We start from the raw sequence: 12,986 nt of genomic DNA on the forward strand, positions 1-12,986 counted from the left end.
CTGAAAATGTGTTGCTGGAAAAGCGCAGCAGGTCAGGCAGCATCCAGGGAACAGGAGAATCGACGTTTCGGGCATAAGCCCTTCTTCATTCCTGAAGAAGGGCTTATGCCCGAAACATCGATTCTCCTGTTCCCTGGATGCTGCCTGACCTGCTGCGCTTTTCCAGCAACACATTTTCAGCTCTGATCTCCAGCATCTGCAGACCTCACTTTCTCCTCCAGGTGAATTTGAGGTCGGGTTGGAAGGTATTGGTGAAGTGGATGAACTGTTCAACTGTTCAATAGATTGGTAATTGTGTGGCACGAATGTTATTTGGTACCTGTCAGCCCAAGGCTAGTTATTGTCCAGATCTTGTTGCATTTGAACTTGGACAGAATCTGAGGTCTCACAAATTGTCGGAGAAATTTGCCCAATAGGTTAGAGATCAGAAAACACAGCTCGAACTGAAATTGACAAACAGTTTATTGCAAGTGATATCACTGGAGGAGAAAACAGGCTAGCTGACACAGAACTGACAATCTGCACAGATATGGAGATGCTGGTGTTGGACTGGGGTGTACAAAGTTAAAAATCACACAACGCCAGGTTATAGTCCAACAGGTTTAATTGAAAGCTAATGTGCTTCAATTAAACCGGTTGGACTGAAAGCTAATGTGCTTCAATTAAACCGGTTGGACTATATCCTGGTGTTGTGTGATTTTTAACAGTCTGCACAGAGAATTTGATTTCTCCTCCCAGAGCTAAGGATGAGACCAGTTTTATAGTAATGCTGCACAATGACACTGATTAAGAAATGGAAAATTATAATGTTTCTGAAAATGGAGTAAATTTAGTTGCAAGGGTACTAATTGGAAAACAGTTTATCGGATGATGTCCTGTTCCTTCACACAATGCAACATCCTGATAGTATAATGGTTCCATTCATCTTCACAGGTAGGTGTTAAAGTCTATCCTGCAGTGGTGAGGTGCTTCGATTGTCCTGAGGTGCCTATCTGGCTACCCTACTCTTTGTCTGGCTTTGCTGCTGCTGGATCGTGAAACTGCCCTGAGGGCTTTGAGATCTCTGTCATGTCCATGGGAGTTTGAAGGCGTATTCCATTGTCTGCGTATCGTCTGACCCAGTTCGTGAGCTGCTCGGGAATTCTGGGTGTGTTGGTACAATTTGGCCAATTTGATTTTGTGGGCCTATCGTGGGTTAGCAAATCTTTTCCCACATAAATAGTGAACATTGTGCAGTCTGTGCAGTCATTCCCATTTTTGACCTAATGATGGAAGAAATGTCATTAATGATGCTGCTAAGTCTGTTTCATCTTAGAACACTACGCTGATGAAGTCCAGGTTATAGTCCAACAGGTTTAATTGGAAGCACAGTAGCTTTCGGAGCGACGCTCCTTCATCAGGTGATAGACTAGGTGAACCAGATGGCTTTTCCAACAATCACTGATGGATTCTTGGTCATCAGTTCGGTGCTTTACCAAATTTATAACCAAATTGATTTTTTGTGGTTGATCAAATAGTTCAGTCAAATGGGTACACAAAGTCTATTAAGATCCTGCTAAGTAGTTGTTTTCTAAACCTGGTAGTGGAATTTAAAACATAGGTTTATTTGAAGTTTGTGGTTCTCCCACTACCTGACATGTTTGGCACATTTGACTATAGTTGAAAGTGTGGTGCTGGAAAAACACAGCAGGTCAGGCAGCATCTGAGAAGCAGGAGAATCGACTTTTCAGGCATTACCCTTCATCAGGAATCCTGATGAAGGACTTATGCCCAAAATATTGATTCTCCTGCTCCTCGGATGCTGTCTGACCTGCTGTGTTTTTCCAGCACCACACTCTCGACTTTGATCACCAGCATCTGCAGACCCCACTTTTTCCACATCTGACTACAACCTTATGTAAATTTGGCAATGAATATGCTTAAAGTCTTAGCTTAAAATATTAAGTCACCTGCCATTTGAATTTCATGAGTAACTTGTAGTAGATCATTAGGATACTCAGATAGAACTAGCAGCTGATGGACCACTGTCCATAAATCATCAGTTGTTATTTCAGGTGGTCTCCATTTCCGAATGAATACTTTAAATGATAACATTAGGTATTTCTTCTGATTCAAAGTAATCTGTTTATGTAACTCTTTCAATTCCAAATCCATTTGTAAATAAAACAGGTTAAATATATCATCCTCATTCTCTTCATTCTCATTTTTAGTTACATTTTCAACTTGTATCCCATAACAATTTAGTAACTGGACTCATTTTCTTCCTGTCTAATTCTATGGGCCTAAGATTTGTCACACAGTGTCAGAAAACAATCCAGGATGTTCCTTTTTTGTAAGATTTTAGTTTCTTTTACTTCCACTGGTTTTTTTACCATCTTGGTGTTGCCAATATTTTTAAATCTGCAATATTAGTTCCCAAAATAAAGTCAATTCCTTCAATAGGAATTTGTCTCACTACGACATATCCATTTACCACATTACTCTTTAGTTCAACTATGTATAATGGAACTGGTTTGTCATCTCCATGTATACCCGCAGTTAATATTTCCCCTTTGTTAATCCCTCTGGAAGACAAAATAGTATCATTAGCCAACATCAGTGACTGACCTGCTCCAGTATCACTCAATATCTTTATTGGCTTTCCTCCTTCACTCAAAGCATAAGCAAAGGCAAATATAATTTCTCTGTTCCACACTGGGACAAGGCCAATTAACTTGGAGAAAAGTAAAATTATGGGCTATTTTGGATTTTTCTTTGCTTAGGACAAAACACGAAATTTGTGTTGTGTTAGCATGAGAGGATTTTATGTCAAGTTTGTTTTGAATTCGAACACTGTCTTTGCATTTTTAACAGAGTTGATCTAAAAAGGCATACCATGTGAAGGGTAGCTAAAGTGTCAATGTGCCTTTGAAATTCTGAAAGCTGGGGTAACAATCACACTGATTTTAGCTGTGCTTCAGTGGGAGAAGTCATTCAAACTAGCTGTTGGTGCGACACTGTGGGGCAGTTTTACTGCAAAATAAGATGGGAATTGAACAGCTTGTCAGCTATTTTTCAAAGAGACTGATCACGAGTCAACAAAAACTTTCAACTGCTAGTTCTACATCATTTTGTAGTAATCAACAGGATGGAAGAAGCCTTTACTTACAGTGTCCACAATTTTTTGATTTTCTTAAAAAAAAAAGCAGGACAAGAACTTAGTAACTTCAAAGGTTTTTAATTTGATGAGTAATGACAATGCGTTTTGAAGATAGGTTTTCATTCTGGGTTGGAAATGAAATGCAATATACTTAAATAGTTACTTCTGAGTTTTAGTTTTTGAATTGGTGGTATATGGAGTGTTTGGTCTGTCTGAAGAGGTTTAATGATTAAGTTGTAAGTATTTATGCCATAGTGACTCCTTTTAAAATGTTTGCAATGGAAAGCTTCCAAGAATTCATTGTTTGTTGTTTACAGTGGGAAGTTTATGAGCACACAAAGTACACCATGAAGTATATTCGTTTTTCTGATGGAAGGTTCTGAACTTTAAGCCTAGGCAGTACTACCCATAGGGTGATAAGAAACGTTTCAATTTTAGTTTGGGGCAGTTCTGCATGGCTGTCAGCTGAAGCTGGGTGTATAAAGTAGTTACTCCAGAGAAATAGAGAAAAGATAGTTTAGATTTGTTACAAATAGTTTACTTCAGAGTAAGTAAATTAGTCATAGTTCCAGGCAAGAAGTGTTTGACTAAAATCTTGAAGGGCTTATTTGAAGCTGATAAAGTTAAGTTTTGGTGTTTTAAGATTCCAAATAGATTCCAGGACCTAAAGTCACAATTAAATTAACCTTGTAAGAGGTGATAAAGGAGATTCTCTTTGGTGTATATCCTGTAAAGGGGTACTCTTAGGATCTGTAAGAGTGTGTTTTAATGGTAATGTGTCCAACTGGATGTTTCTAATTCTTCAAATTTGTGTTATAGATAAATAGTTGGTCGATTCTATTTTATCTTCATTTATTTTGCAATAATAAACTTGCTTTATTGATGGACCTAAACCGCAATATTGTGGGCTTATGCTTCAGTGAGAGATCACCTTGTTAAAAGCAAAAACAAAAATGATCCATCAAGTCAGATTTCAGTCGGGGATCTGAATTGTCCAGTAACAACATCAGCTGGGATCCTAACAGGATGATTCATTACTTAATGGAGTACTTGCAGTTGGTGGCTTTCTTACGGACCTGCTGCCCTTGATCTTCTAGATCGCAGTGACTGTGGGTTTCTAATTCAGGAACAGATCCCAAAGGAATACAACATTGTGTTTACAGGGTTACGATGTCTTCAATGGAACAACCTGGAAAGCTGGGAGTATGTGCTGATCCAAGTAAAACTCTGAAGAGATCTCACTACTCCAATCAAAGGGATTTGGCATCAATAGTCACTAACCTAGATTCAAAGCAGAGTTAGCGCAAAGTGAAGCTAGATGAAAGCAGCAGCTTTCTCACTACTGTTCGAATAATGCAGATAGTTTTGTATGCCTTTTGACATTTCCAAAGCTCTAGAGGGGTATCAATGCAAACAGCATGAGATAGTTGGTGAACATTCCAAAGTGGAAATTACAGTGGATGGAATGCAAGTCATGGTTGTGGATTCTACAATGGAAGAAACCATTGCTAATTGCAATTAAACTCTAGTGTGATTGACAATTGAAACTGACTAGATAAGTCTGAACAAGAAAAAAAACACTGTAGTTTAAAAATGCCGAAATTCATGTATATAGGTCACACACTGACAGCAAAAGATCTAATCCCAATGTGAAAAGGTGACAGCTAAAACAGTAATGCAGTGACCTACAGATACAAGAGCACTGCAAAGATGTATTAGAGTCATCAACTGCAGAACTTTGCAAAATTTTTCCCAGTTTGTCTGAGTGTGAACCATTGCACCAACTCACTGCCAAGGACATGCAGTGGAATTGGGGCACAGAAGTGGTATTCGCTCAAATTGAGCAACTAATGACAGCAACTCCAGCACTGAAATATTCTGCGATAAATGAAGAAGTCTTCCTGTTGTATCACTCTAGTGAGATAGGACTTGGAACATCCCTAATTCAACAGGGACAATTGGTTGCATTTGCACCTAGGGCATGAATGCAGATTGCTCACGTTGCAAAAGAAGTCTTTCACTATAGTTTCCACTCTGGGAAGATCACTGACTATCTGAAACTGTCTGTGTGGATTGTCCTCTGGATTTGTGGAAATCCTAAATGGCATACCGAACCATTTGCATCACTCAAACCATGCCCAGAATGGAGTTGGAAAGCTGCTAGTACCATCCAGCTTCACTCAGCCAGCAAGCATCCTTGCCTGTCGGCTATGCATTTGCCCTTGCAAGTTGTACTGAATTATTTTGATTGGTTTTGCTGGTGAACATTTTCACCACAACTTACTTGCAAGCAATAAAGACAAGTTATATATAATATGGGAAAATGTGAAGTTGTTCATTTTGGAGGTAGAACAGAAAATACAGGGTATTACTTAACTGGAGATTGACTATGTAATTCTGAGTTGCAGAGGGATTTATGTGTTCAAGTGCATGAGTCACAAAAAGTTAGTATGGAAGTACAACACGTGAGGAGGTCAATGGGATGCTATGCTTTATTGCAATAGAAATTGAACACAAGAGTAAGGATGGTATGCTTCAGTCATATGGGGCATTGGTGAGACCATATCACAAATAATATTTACACTTTCGATCTCTGTATTTAAGGTAAGGGTTTAAATGTACGAGAAGCAGTTAGACGGGGTTTTCTCGGTTGATGCTTGCAATGAGAAAATTGTTTTATGAGGAAAGGTTGCACAGACTGGGCCTTTTTCCACTGGGAAATAAAACAAGGACTGCAGATACTGGAAACCAGATTCTAGATTAGAGTGGTGCTGGAAAAGCACAGCAGGTCAGGCAGCCTCCGAGGAGCAGGAAAATCGACGTTTCGGGCAAAAGCCCTTCATCAGGAATAGAGCTGGGGCTTTTTCCACTGGGGCTTAGAGTGGAGGGGTGACTTGACTGAAGTATATTAGACCCTGAAGTATATTAGACCCTTGACAAAGTGGACCTGGAAAGAATGCTTTCTCTTGATCATCAGTCCTGAACTAGGGGGCACTGTTTTAAAATTAGAGGTCTCCTTTTCAAGACTGAGATAAGAAGTTTGTTTCTCTGAAAATTGCTTGATTTTGGAATACTCTACCTCAGAAGGCAGTGGAGGCGAGGTCATTGAATACGTTTAAGACAAAGATAGATAGATTGTTGTAAAATGGGAGAATCATGTGTTATTGGCGTAGGTGGGTATGTTAATGTGAAAGGCATGGTCTTAGTTCAGCCATGATCTTATTGAATGGCAGAGCTGGCTTGACGGGCCTAAAGGTCTATTTCTACTTGTGTAGTGTATGTTTTTATAAAGTGACAGTTGAGTCTGACCACAAACCATGGAAGCATTTTCTCAAGCTACTACTATCTGCTCCAAAAGCTTCTGCAAATAACATTCTTTGGTTATGGAGATACCATCTGGCTGTGACATACAAGCAAGGGAAACAAATGTTCATCATTGACATACCATCAAGAGCAGCACACCCCATGAAGAAAGTCGAGTATGTTATGACAGTGTGAAATCTTCTAGCTTCAATATGAAGCAGAAGCTCAATGTGCTCTTGCAGTCATTTGTCAACCCAGAAGTGACATTTGAATCTAACAGAGTCTTACTCAAATAAACTAAACTACCCAACAAGATGCAGCTGTCCAAATGTTGCAAGAAGTAGCAGTGATGAAAGGATGGCTTGAAATCTTTAGGTTCATTCTGATGGTCATGCGAGCATTTTGGACAAAAAAAAAAGACAGGTCAAGATGGCATATTGTACAAAGGACAGAGAGTCATTTTCCCTGAGTAGTTGAGAGATTCAATTGGATTCCCTACAGTGTGGAAACAGGCCGTCCGGCCCAACAAGTCCACACCAACCCTCTGGAGAGTAACCCACCCAGACTCATTTCCCTACATTTAACCCTGACTAATACACCGAACACTATGGGCAGTTTAGCATGGCCAATTCACCTAATCTGCACATTTTTTTGGACTGCGGGAGGAAACCAGAGCACCCGGAGGAAATTCACACAGATACAAAAGAATGTGCAAACTCCACACAGATAGTCATCCGAGGCAGGAATCAAACCTGAGTCCTTGGCGCTGTGAGGCAGCAGTGCTAACCACTGAGCCACTGAGCCATCCGTTAAGATGTTAAGAGAGATGTTAAAGTGCATTCATGCAATAACCAAGGAATTGAGAAGGGTCTGAGAAAGACAAGAGAAGTGCTCTATTGGCCAAAACCAATTCCTTGACCATATCAGCCATAGCTGTGCTTGTATTGAATACCAACCCATTTAATCTGTAGAACTGCTGATGAAACATGACATTCCAGACAGACCACTGATGAAGCTGGAAGTAGATCTCTTAAGTCTTGCAGGATTTGATTATCTTGTCATCAACATAGACTACTATTTTGACTACAACAATAACTGGTGAGATTATAGAAAGCCTGAAAGCACACTTTAGTTGTGGTAACACTCCAGACATTGTGAAGGATGACAATGACCCATAGTTCATGAATGACAAATTCAGCCACTTCATAACGGATTGAGAAATTCAACACTATGCATCATTTCCACACTATTTTGTGTCAAATGGAAAGGCTGAGGCAGCAGTTAAAATCAAAAAAAGGAATCAGAGAAATTGAGCAAATCGAACACAGGTGTATATAAGGCAATTCTCACATGGGAAAACAACTACTAAAACTAATGTCACAACACACCCAAACTACTCTTCCAATAGCTATTAAGCCAGGAGTAGTGACAAGCACGAATGAAAAATTTAACAAAAAAAGCAGAGAACAAAAATTTCACTTTAACAAAATTGCCAAATCAATGCCGGAGTTGAGCACTGGAAGGCCGGACAGAACCTTCAATGTTCTAAACATAAGTCAACACAGATGACAATTTGGGAGATGTATAGGGCAGTTGGCAGCTTGATCATGAGTGTCAGAGGTGAACAACCAGATACACTTTCCCAAATGCCAAATTGGAGAAGTTTGCTATTAATGTACACAACCAATCGGGACAATGTGAAATCACAGACTACAGATCAGTTGCAGAGGTGCACAGCATCTCAGCAACGGATATGGTTTAACAACAGTTACTGGGGTAGCAATTGATAAGGGAACCATATTCTCTGGAGAAGGAATACTACCTAGATGAACAGCTAATGACAACACACACTTGTACTATTAAGAGACTGGCATGATTCAAGGACTGTGCGATGCATTTGCAGAAGCTGTTAAAAATAAACTGCTAATGCAAGAAAACAGTTGTGTGTCTATAATGAGTAACTCGAGTAACTCAGTATAGATGAAAACGTATGCAATATGTTTCTAAGGAAAGGGGAATTTTTGGATAGAAATGCAATAATGCATTAAAGTGCCTCATGTGACCTCTACCAAGAGGCATTCACTGCAGACATGCATCTTAGATTGGATTACTTACAGTGTGGAAACAGGCCCTTCGGCCCAACAAGTCTACACCGACCCTCCGAAAAGCAACCCAACCAGACCCATTCCCCTACATTTACCCCTACACCTAACACTACAGGCAATTTCCCATGGCCAATTCACCTAACCTGCACATCTTTGGACTGTGGGAGGAAACCGGAGCACCCGGAGGAAACCTACGCAGACATGGGGAGAATGTGCAAACTCCACACAGACTGTTGCCTGAGGTGGGAATTGAACCTGGGTCTCTGGTGCTGTGAGGCAGCAGTGCTAACCACTGAGCCACCGTGCCACCCAATTTAATAAAGACACAGTATAAATATTATTCTTGTGAGCTCTTAACAGCAGAGGCTCCAATTTTTGTTCATTACAGGGCTGACCAGGACTCCCTCCTGCATATGTTGCACTCAACATATTTAGCTATAATATGAATAAATCTTCCTTGGCCTCAAGGAAAACATGAACTCAGAACATGTCTCAGAGACAGGGACATAACTCACTGTACTGAAAGATTTCTTTATATTGGTTGTAATGAGAAAATCTTATTTGCTCAACGCTGTTTAATTTAAATTTGCACTTCTCAAGAACACAACTAAAATGTTAAGTGAGGAATTAGTGCACTATCATGTACTGCACTAGACTAACACATGCTTAACTGAAGGTAGCCATTCTTGAACAACATTATTTACACAGAGGGCAGCAGAGAAAGCACAATTTAAAAAAAAATCAAAAAGTAAACCAACTGAAACATGAGAAATAAAACGTCTGCCATTTCTCAGTAACTCAGAAGTAGCAGACCATGAAATCATTAAACCTACTAGCATCATAGTTTTGAATAAGTCTTCAGATGTACAAAAAGAATCCTATCCAAGTTACCTTTTCGTAAAAAGTTGCTTTTCTTTTGATCCATCAGTTCTTCTGGCACAAAGCTGTAGTTGGACATTTTGTTTTGCTTCATGTTGTTGAATTTGGTTTGGGTCACAATTCTCTCAATGGCATCATCACTGAGTTGCTTTCCCAGAAATTCTTTAAGTTTCAACAAAGCACTTCGCATATCCTGAAAATAAATGTTTTTGTCCTTTTATTAATTAGAAAAAGGTCTTTTTTTTTCACATTTTAATCAGCATTACTATCAATTGTCCAATGCTCCAATGCATTCAGCGAGGTAGATTAAATATGCTTATTAGATATCCAAAGGATTTATAGCAATTAAACAAGACACAAGGGTAAATAGTTGAAACTTTTTTTTTAATCAATGTCAAGCTCTTCTCAATTCAAAATCTAGGATATTTTCATGGTATTTCATGAACAAACTAAAAGAAAATCAGCAAGTAAATCATTTAAGTAAAAACAAAAAAAAATTATATAGTGCATTACTGGATTTGAAATGGTAAGTGAAAAAGTACCTTCAGAATAGTTTTCACATTCTATGCTTCGCATTGGATTGAACACTCATTCAGTCCACAGGTAAGGCCAGAATAAAAGTTCTGGATATTGACAGCAAGCTGGTCTATTGACTTACACTTTCTCTGTAAAATTCCCTGATAGCAGGACTGAGTGTCTGAGGACCCAAACTGCCACAGCTTTAACTAATTTTATGTGCCCTGTGTAAGGTGGTAAAATTCTCCCCTCTATCATTAGACCATGACATATGTACATCACATCATCCTAATATGTACTTGGTAGCAGCTTTCAAGGTCTCATTACTCACCTGTTTGTAGCTCAGTGTTCCTTTTTAACGATAAATATTTGTTCATTTTAAAATCCAATTTAAGGATATATTCCTTACAATGAATTAGTGCAATTTTCCTGTGCACATGATGTCCCTACTGACATAATAATTCAAATGTACCTTAGATTCCAAACAAAAGTGAATAAATTTATCCCCATAAATCTCAACATTCTTTCACATTTAGTTGTTATTCCGCCCCCCCCCCCCAGTCTGCATGAAAACAATAAAATGTGATATTCTGAGACTTTACATGCAATTACTTGTAGCATTCAGAGCCAGAGAAAATGAAAGTAGGGCCAAAAGACAAAGTTGACAGCAATGGAAAAAAAAAGAAAGGACAACAAAAAGGGTGGCATGGTGGCTCAGAGGTTAGCACTACTGCCTCACTGCACCAGGGACCCAGGTTCGATTTGAGCCTTAGGCCACCCTGTCTGTGTGGAGTTTGCACATTCTCCCTGTGTCTGCATGGGTTTCCTCTGGGTGCTCCGGTTTCCTCCCACAATCCAAAGATGTGTAAATTAGGTGGATTAGGTGAAAGCGAGCACTGCAGATGCTGGAGATTAGAGTCGAGAGTGTGGTGCTGGAAAAGCACAGCAGGTCAGGCAGCATCTGAGGAGCAGAAGAATTGACGTTTCGGGCAAAAGCCCTTTATCTGGAAGTTAGGTGGATTGCCCATGTGGGCGGCATGGTGGCACAGTGGTTAGCACTGTTGCTTCACAGCACCTGAGACCCGGGTTCAATTCCCGCCTCAGGCAACTGACTGTGTGGAGTTTGCACGTTCTCCCCGTGTCTGCGTGGGTTTCCTCCGAGTGCTCCGGTTTCTTCCCACAGTCCAAAGATGTGCAGATGAGGTGAATTGGCCATGCTAAATTGCCCATAGTGTTAGGTAAGGGGTAAATGTAGGGGTATGGGTGGGTTGCGCTTCGGCGGGTCGGTGTGGACTTGTTGGGCCGAAGGGTCTGTTTCCACACTGTAATGTAATCTAATCTAATCTAAATTACCCATAGTATTCAGGGATATGTAAGTGAGGTATGTTGGCTGTATTGGGTTGCAAGGATGGTGTAGGGGGTTAGGTCTGGGTAATATGCACTTTGGAGGGTCAATGTGGACTTGTTGGGCCAAATGGCCTGTTTCCATTCTGCGGGGATTCCTCAAAAGAGTGAATGCAATAAGACAAGAAATTGAAGAGTGACAGAATACAAGAAAAATCAGTACTGCAAGTAAAAGATCAAGAATCTTTAGAGAAGTCTTCATTTGTATCTTGAGTCACCCAGAATATGACATTGGCAAAACATCAGAATATTGTGTTGCAAAAAGTTGAAGATACCTTCACTGTATTTCCCAAACAGCAAAGTGAGATTGCCACCATTAAGTGTGTAAATAGCAGAATGTTCTTCTAGTGAGAACAACAAATCAAAATACGTTCCGAAGAACATCAGAAAATATAACAGCTGAGTATGATTGCCAGGAAATCTTCCCATTTTGGCTCAGGAAAGAAAGAATGAATCAGTCTATTGTGAAATATTTAAATATTTTCAACAACCACTGTATATTCTCAATGTTACTGTGTATTTTCAGAGTTCTGCAGTTTTTGTCTGTAATAATTGTGACACTTTAGGTATTTATTTCATAAGTTTGGGATAAAAACGTGCAATGAAGCCGACTTGATTAGGGAGCTTAAGCTGAAGAAACTCCTCAGAGGCAGTGACCAGAATGTGATAGAATTCACCCAGCAATTTGAGGGAGAAGCTAGAATCAGATGTAACAGTATTACAGATGAAAGGCTTTTGCCCGAAACGTTGATGTTCCTGCTCCTCAGATGCTGCCTGATCTGCTGTGCTTTTCCAGCACCACTCCAATCTTGAATCTAACCTCCAGCATCTACAGTACCCACTTCTGCCCTGTAACAGTATTACAATTGAGAAAAGAGAGGAATGACCTGGCCAGAGTTGATTGGAAGGGGAGCCTAGCAGTGGAGCAGCAATAGCAGAAATTTCTGGAGTTAATTTGAGATGCACAGAAGAAATTTATCCCGAGGAAAAAGAAGCATAGTTAGGGGAGGTAACCGAAGGAAGTCAGGGACAGCACAAAAGCAAACGGAAAAGCAGACACTGTGGTGGAGATTAATAAGAAGGCAGAGGATTAGGAAACCTTTAAAGACCAGCAGAGGATAACTTAAAAAAAAATCAGTAAGGGGCCAGGGAGAGAAGATGTACTGCGAGAGTAAGCTAGATATTAATATAAAAAAGCTTGCAAGAGAATGGGCAAAGAAGTGGCAGACAGAATACACTGTGTGAAAGTATGAGGTTATGCACATTGGTAGAAAGAGTAGAGGCGTAAACTATTTTCTAAATGGGGAAAGGCTTCAGAAATCTGAAACATAAAGAGATCTAGGAATTCTAGTTCAGGAGTCTGTTAAGGTTAGTGTTCAAGTTCACTTGACAGTTAGGAAGGCAAGCGCAACATCAGCTTTCAGGGTGAGAATACATAGAACATAGAACATAGAACATAGAACATAGAACATAGAAGAATACAGCGCAGTACAGGCCTTTCGGCCCTCGATGTTGCGCCGATCCAAGCCCACCTAACCTACTAGCCCACTATTCTCCATATGCCTATCCAATGCCCGTTTAAATGCCCATAAAGAGGGAGAGTCCACCACTGCTACTGGCAGGGAATTCCATGAACTCAC

General features: G+C 40.0%; 1 protein-coding gene across 1 annotated transcript in view; it reads right to left on the reverse strand.

The window, feature by feature from the left end:
- LOC122562308 (sulfotransferase 2B1-like) overlaps window positions 1–12,986 on the reverse strand; it is a 35,290-nt gene that overhangs the window by 3,793 nt on the left and 18,511 nt on the right. The window contains exon 5 of the mRNA XM_043715160.1: window positions 9,439–9,619. Within this exon, the coding sequence (XP_043571095.1) occupies window positions 9,439–9,619 (181 nt within the window). The remainder of the gene's footprint in view (window positions 1–9,438; window positions 9,620–12,986) is intronic.

This window comes from Chiloscyllium plagiosum, chromosome 24 (genome assembly GCF_004010195.1).
Source record: "Chiloscyllium plagiosum isolate BGI_BamShark_2017 chromosome 24, ASM401019v2, whole genome shotgun sequence".
Taxonomy (NCBI): Eukaryota; Metazoa; Chordata; class Chondrichthyes; order Orectolobiformes; family Hemiscylliidae; genus Chiloscyllium; species Chiloscyllium plagiosum.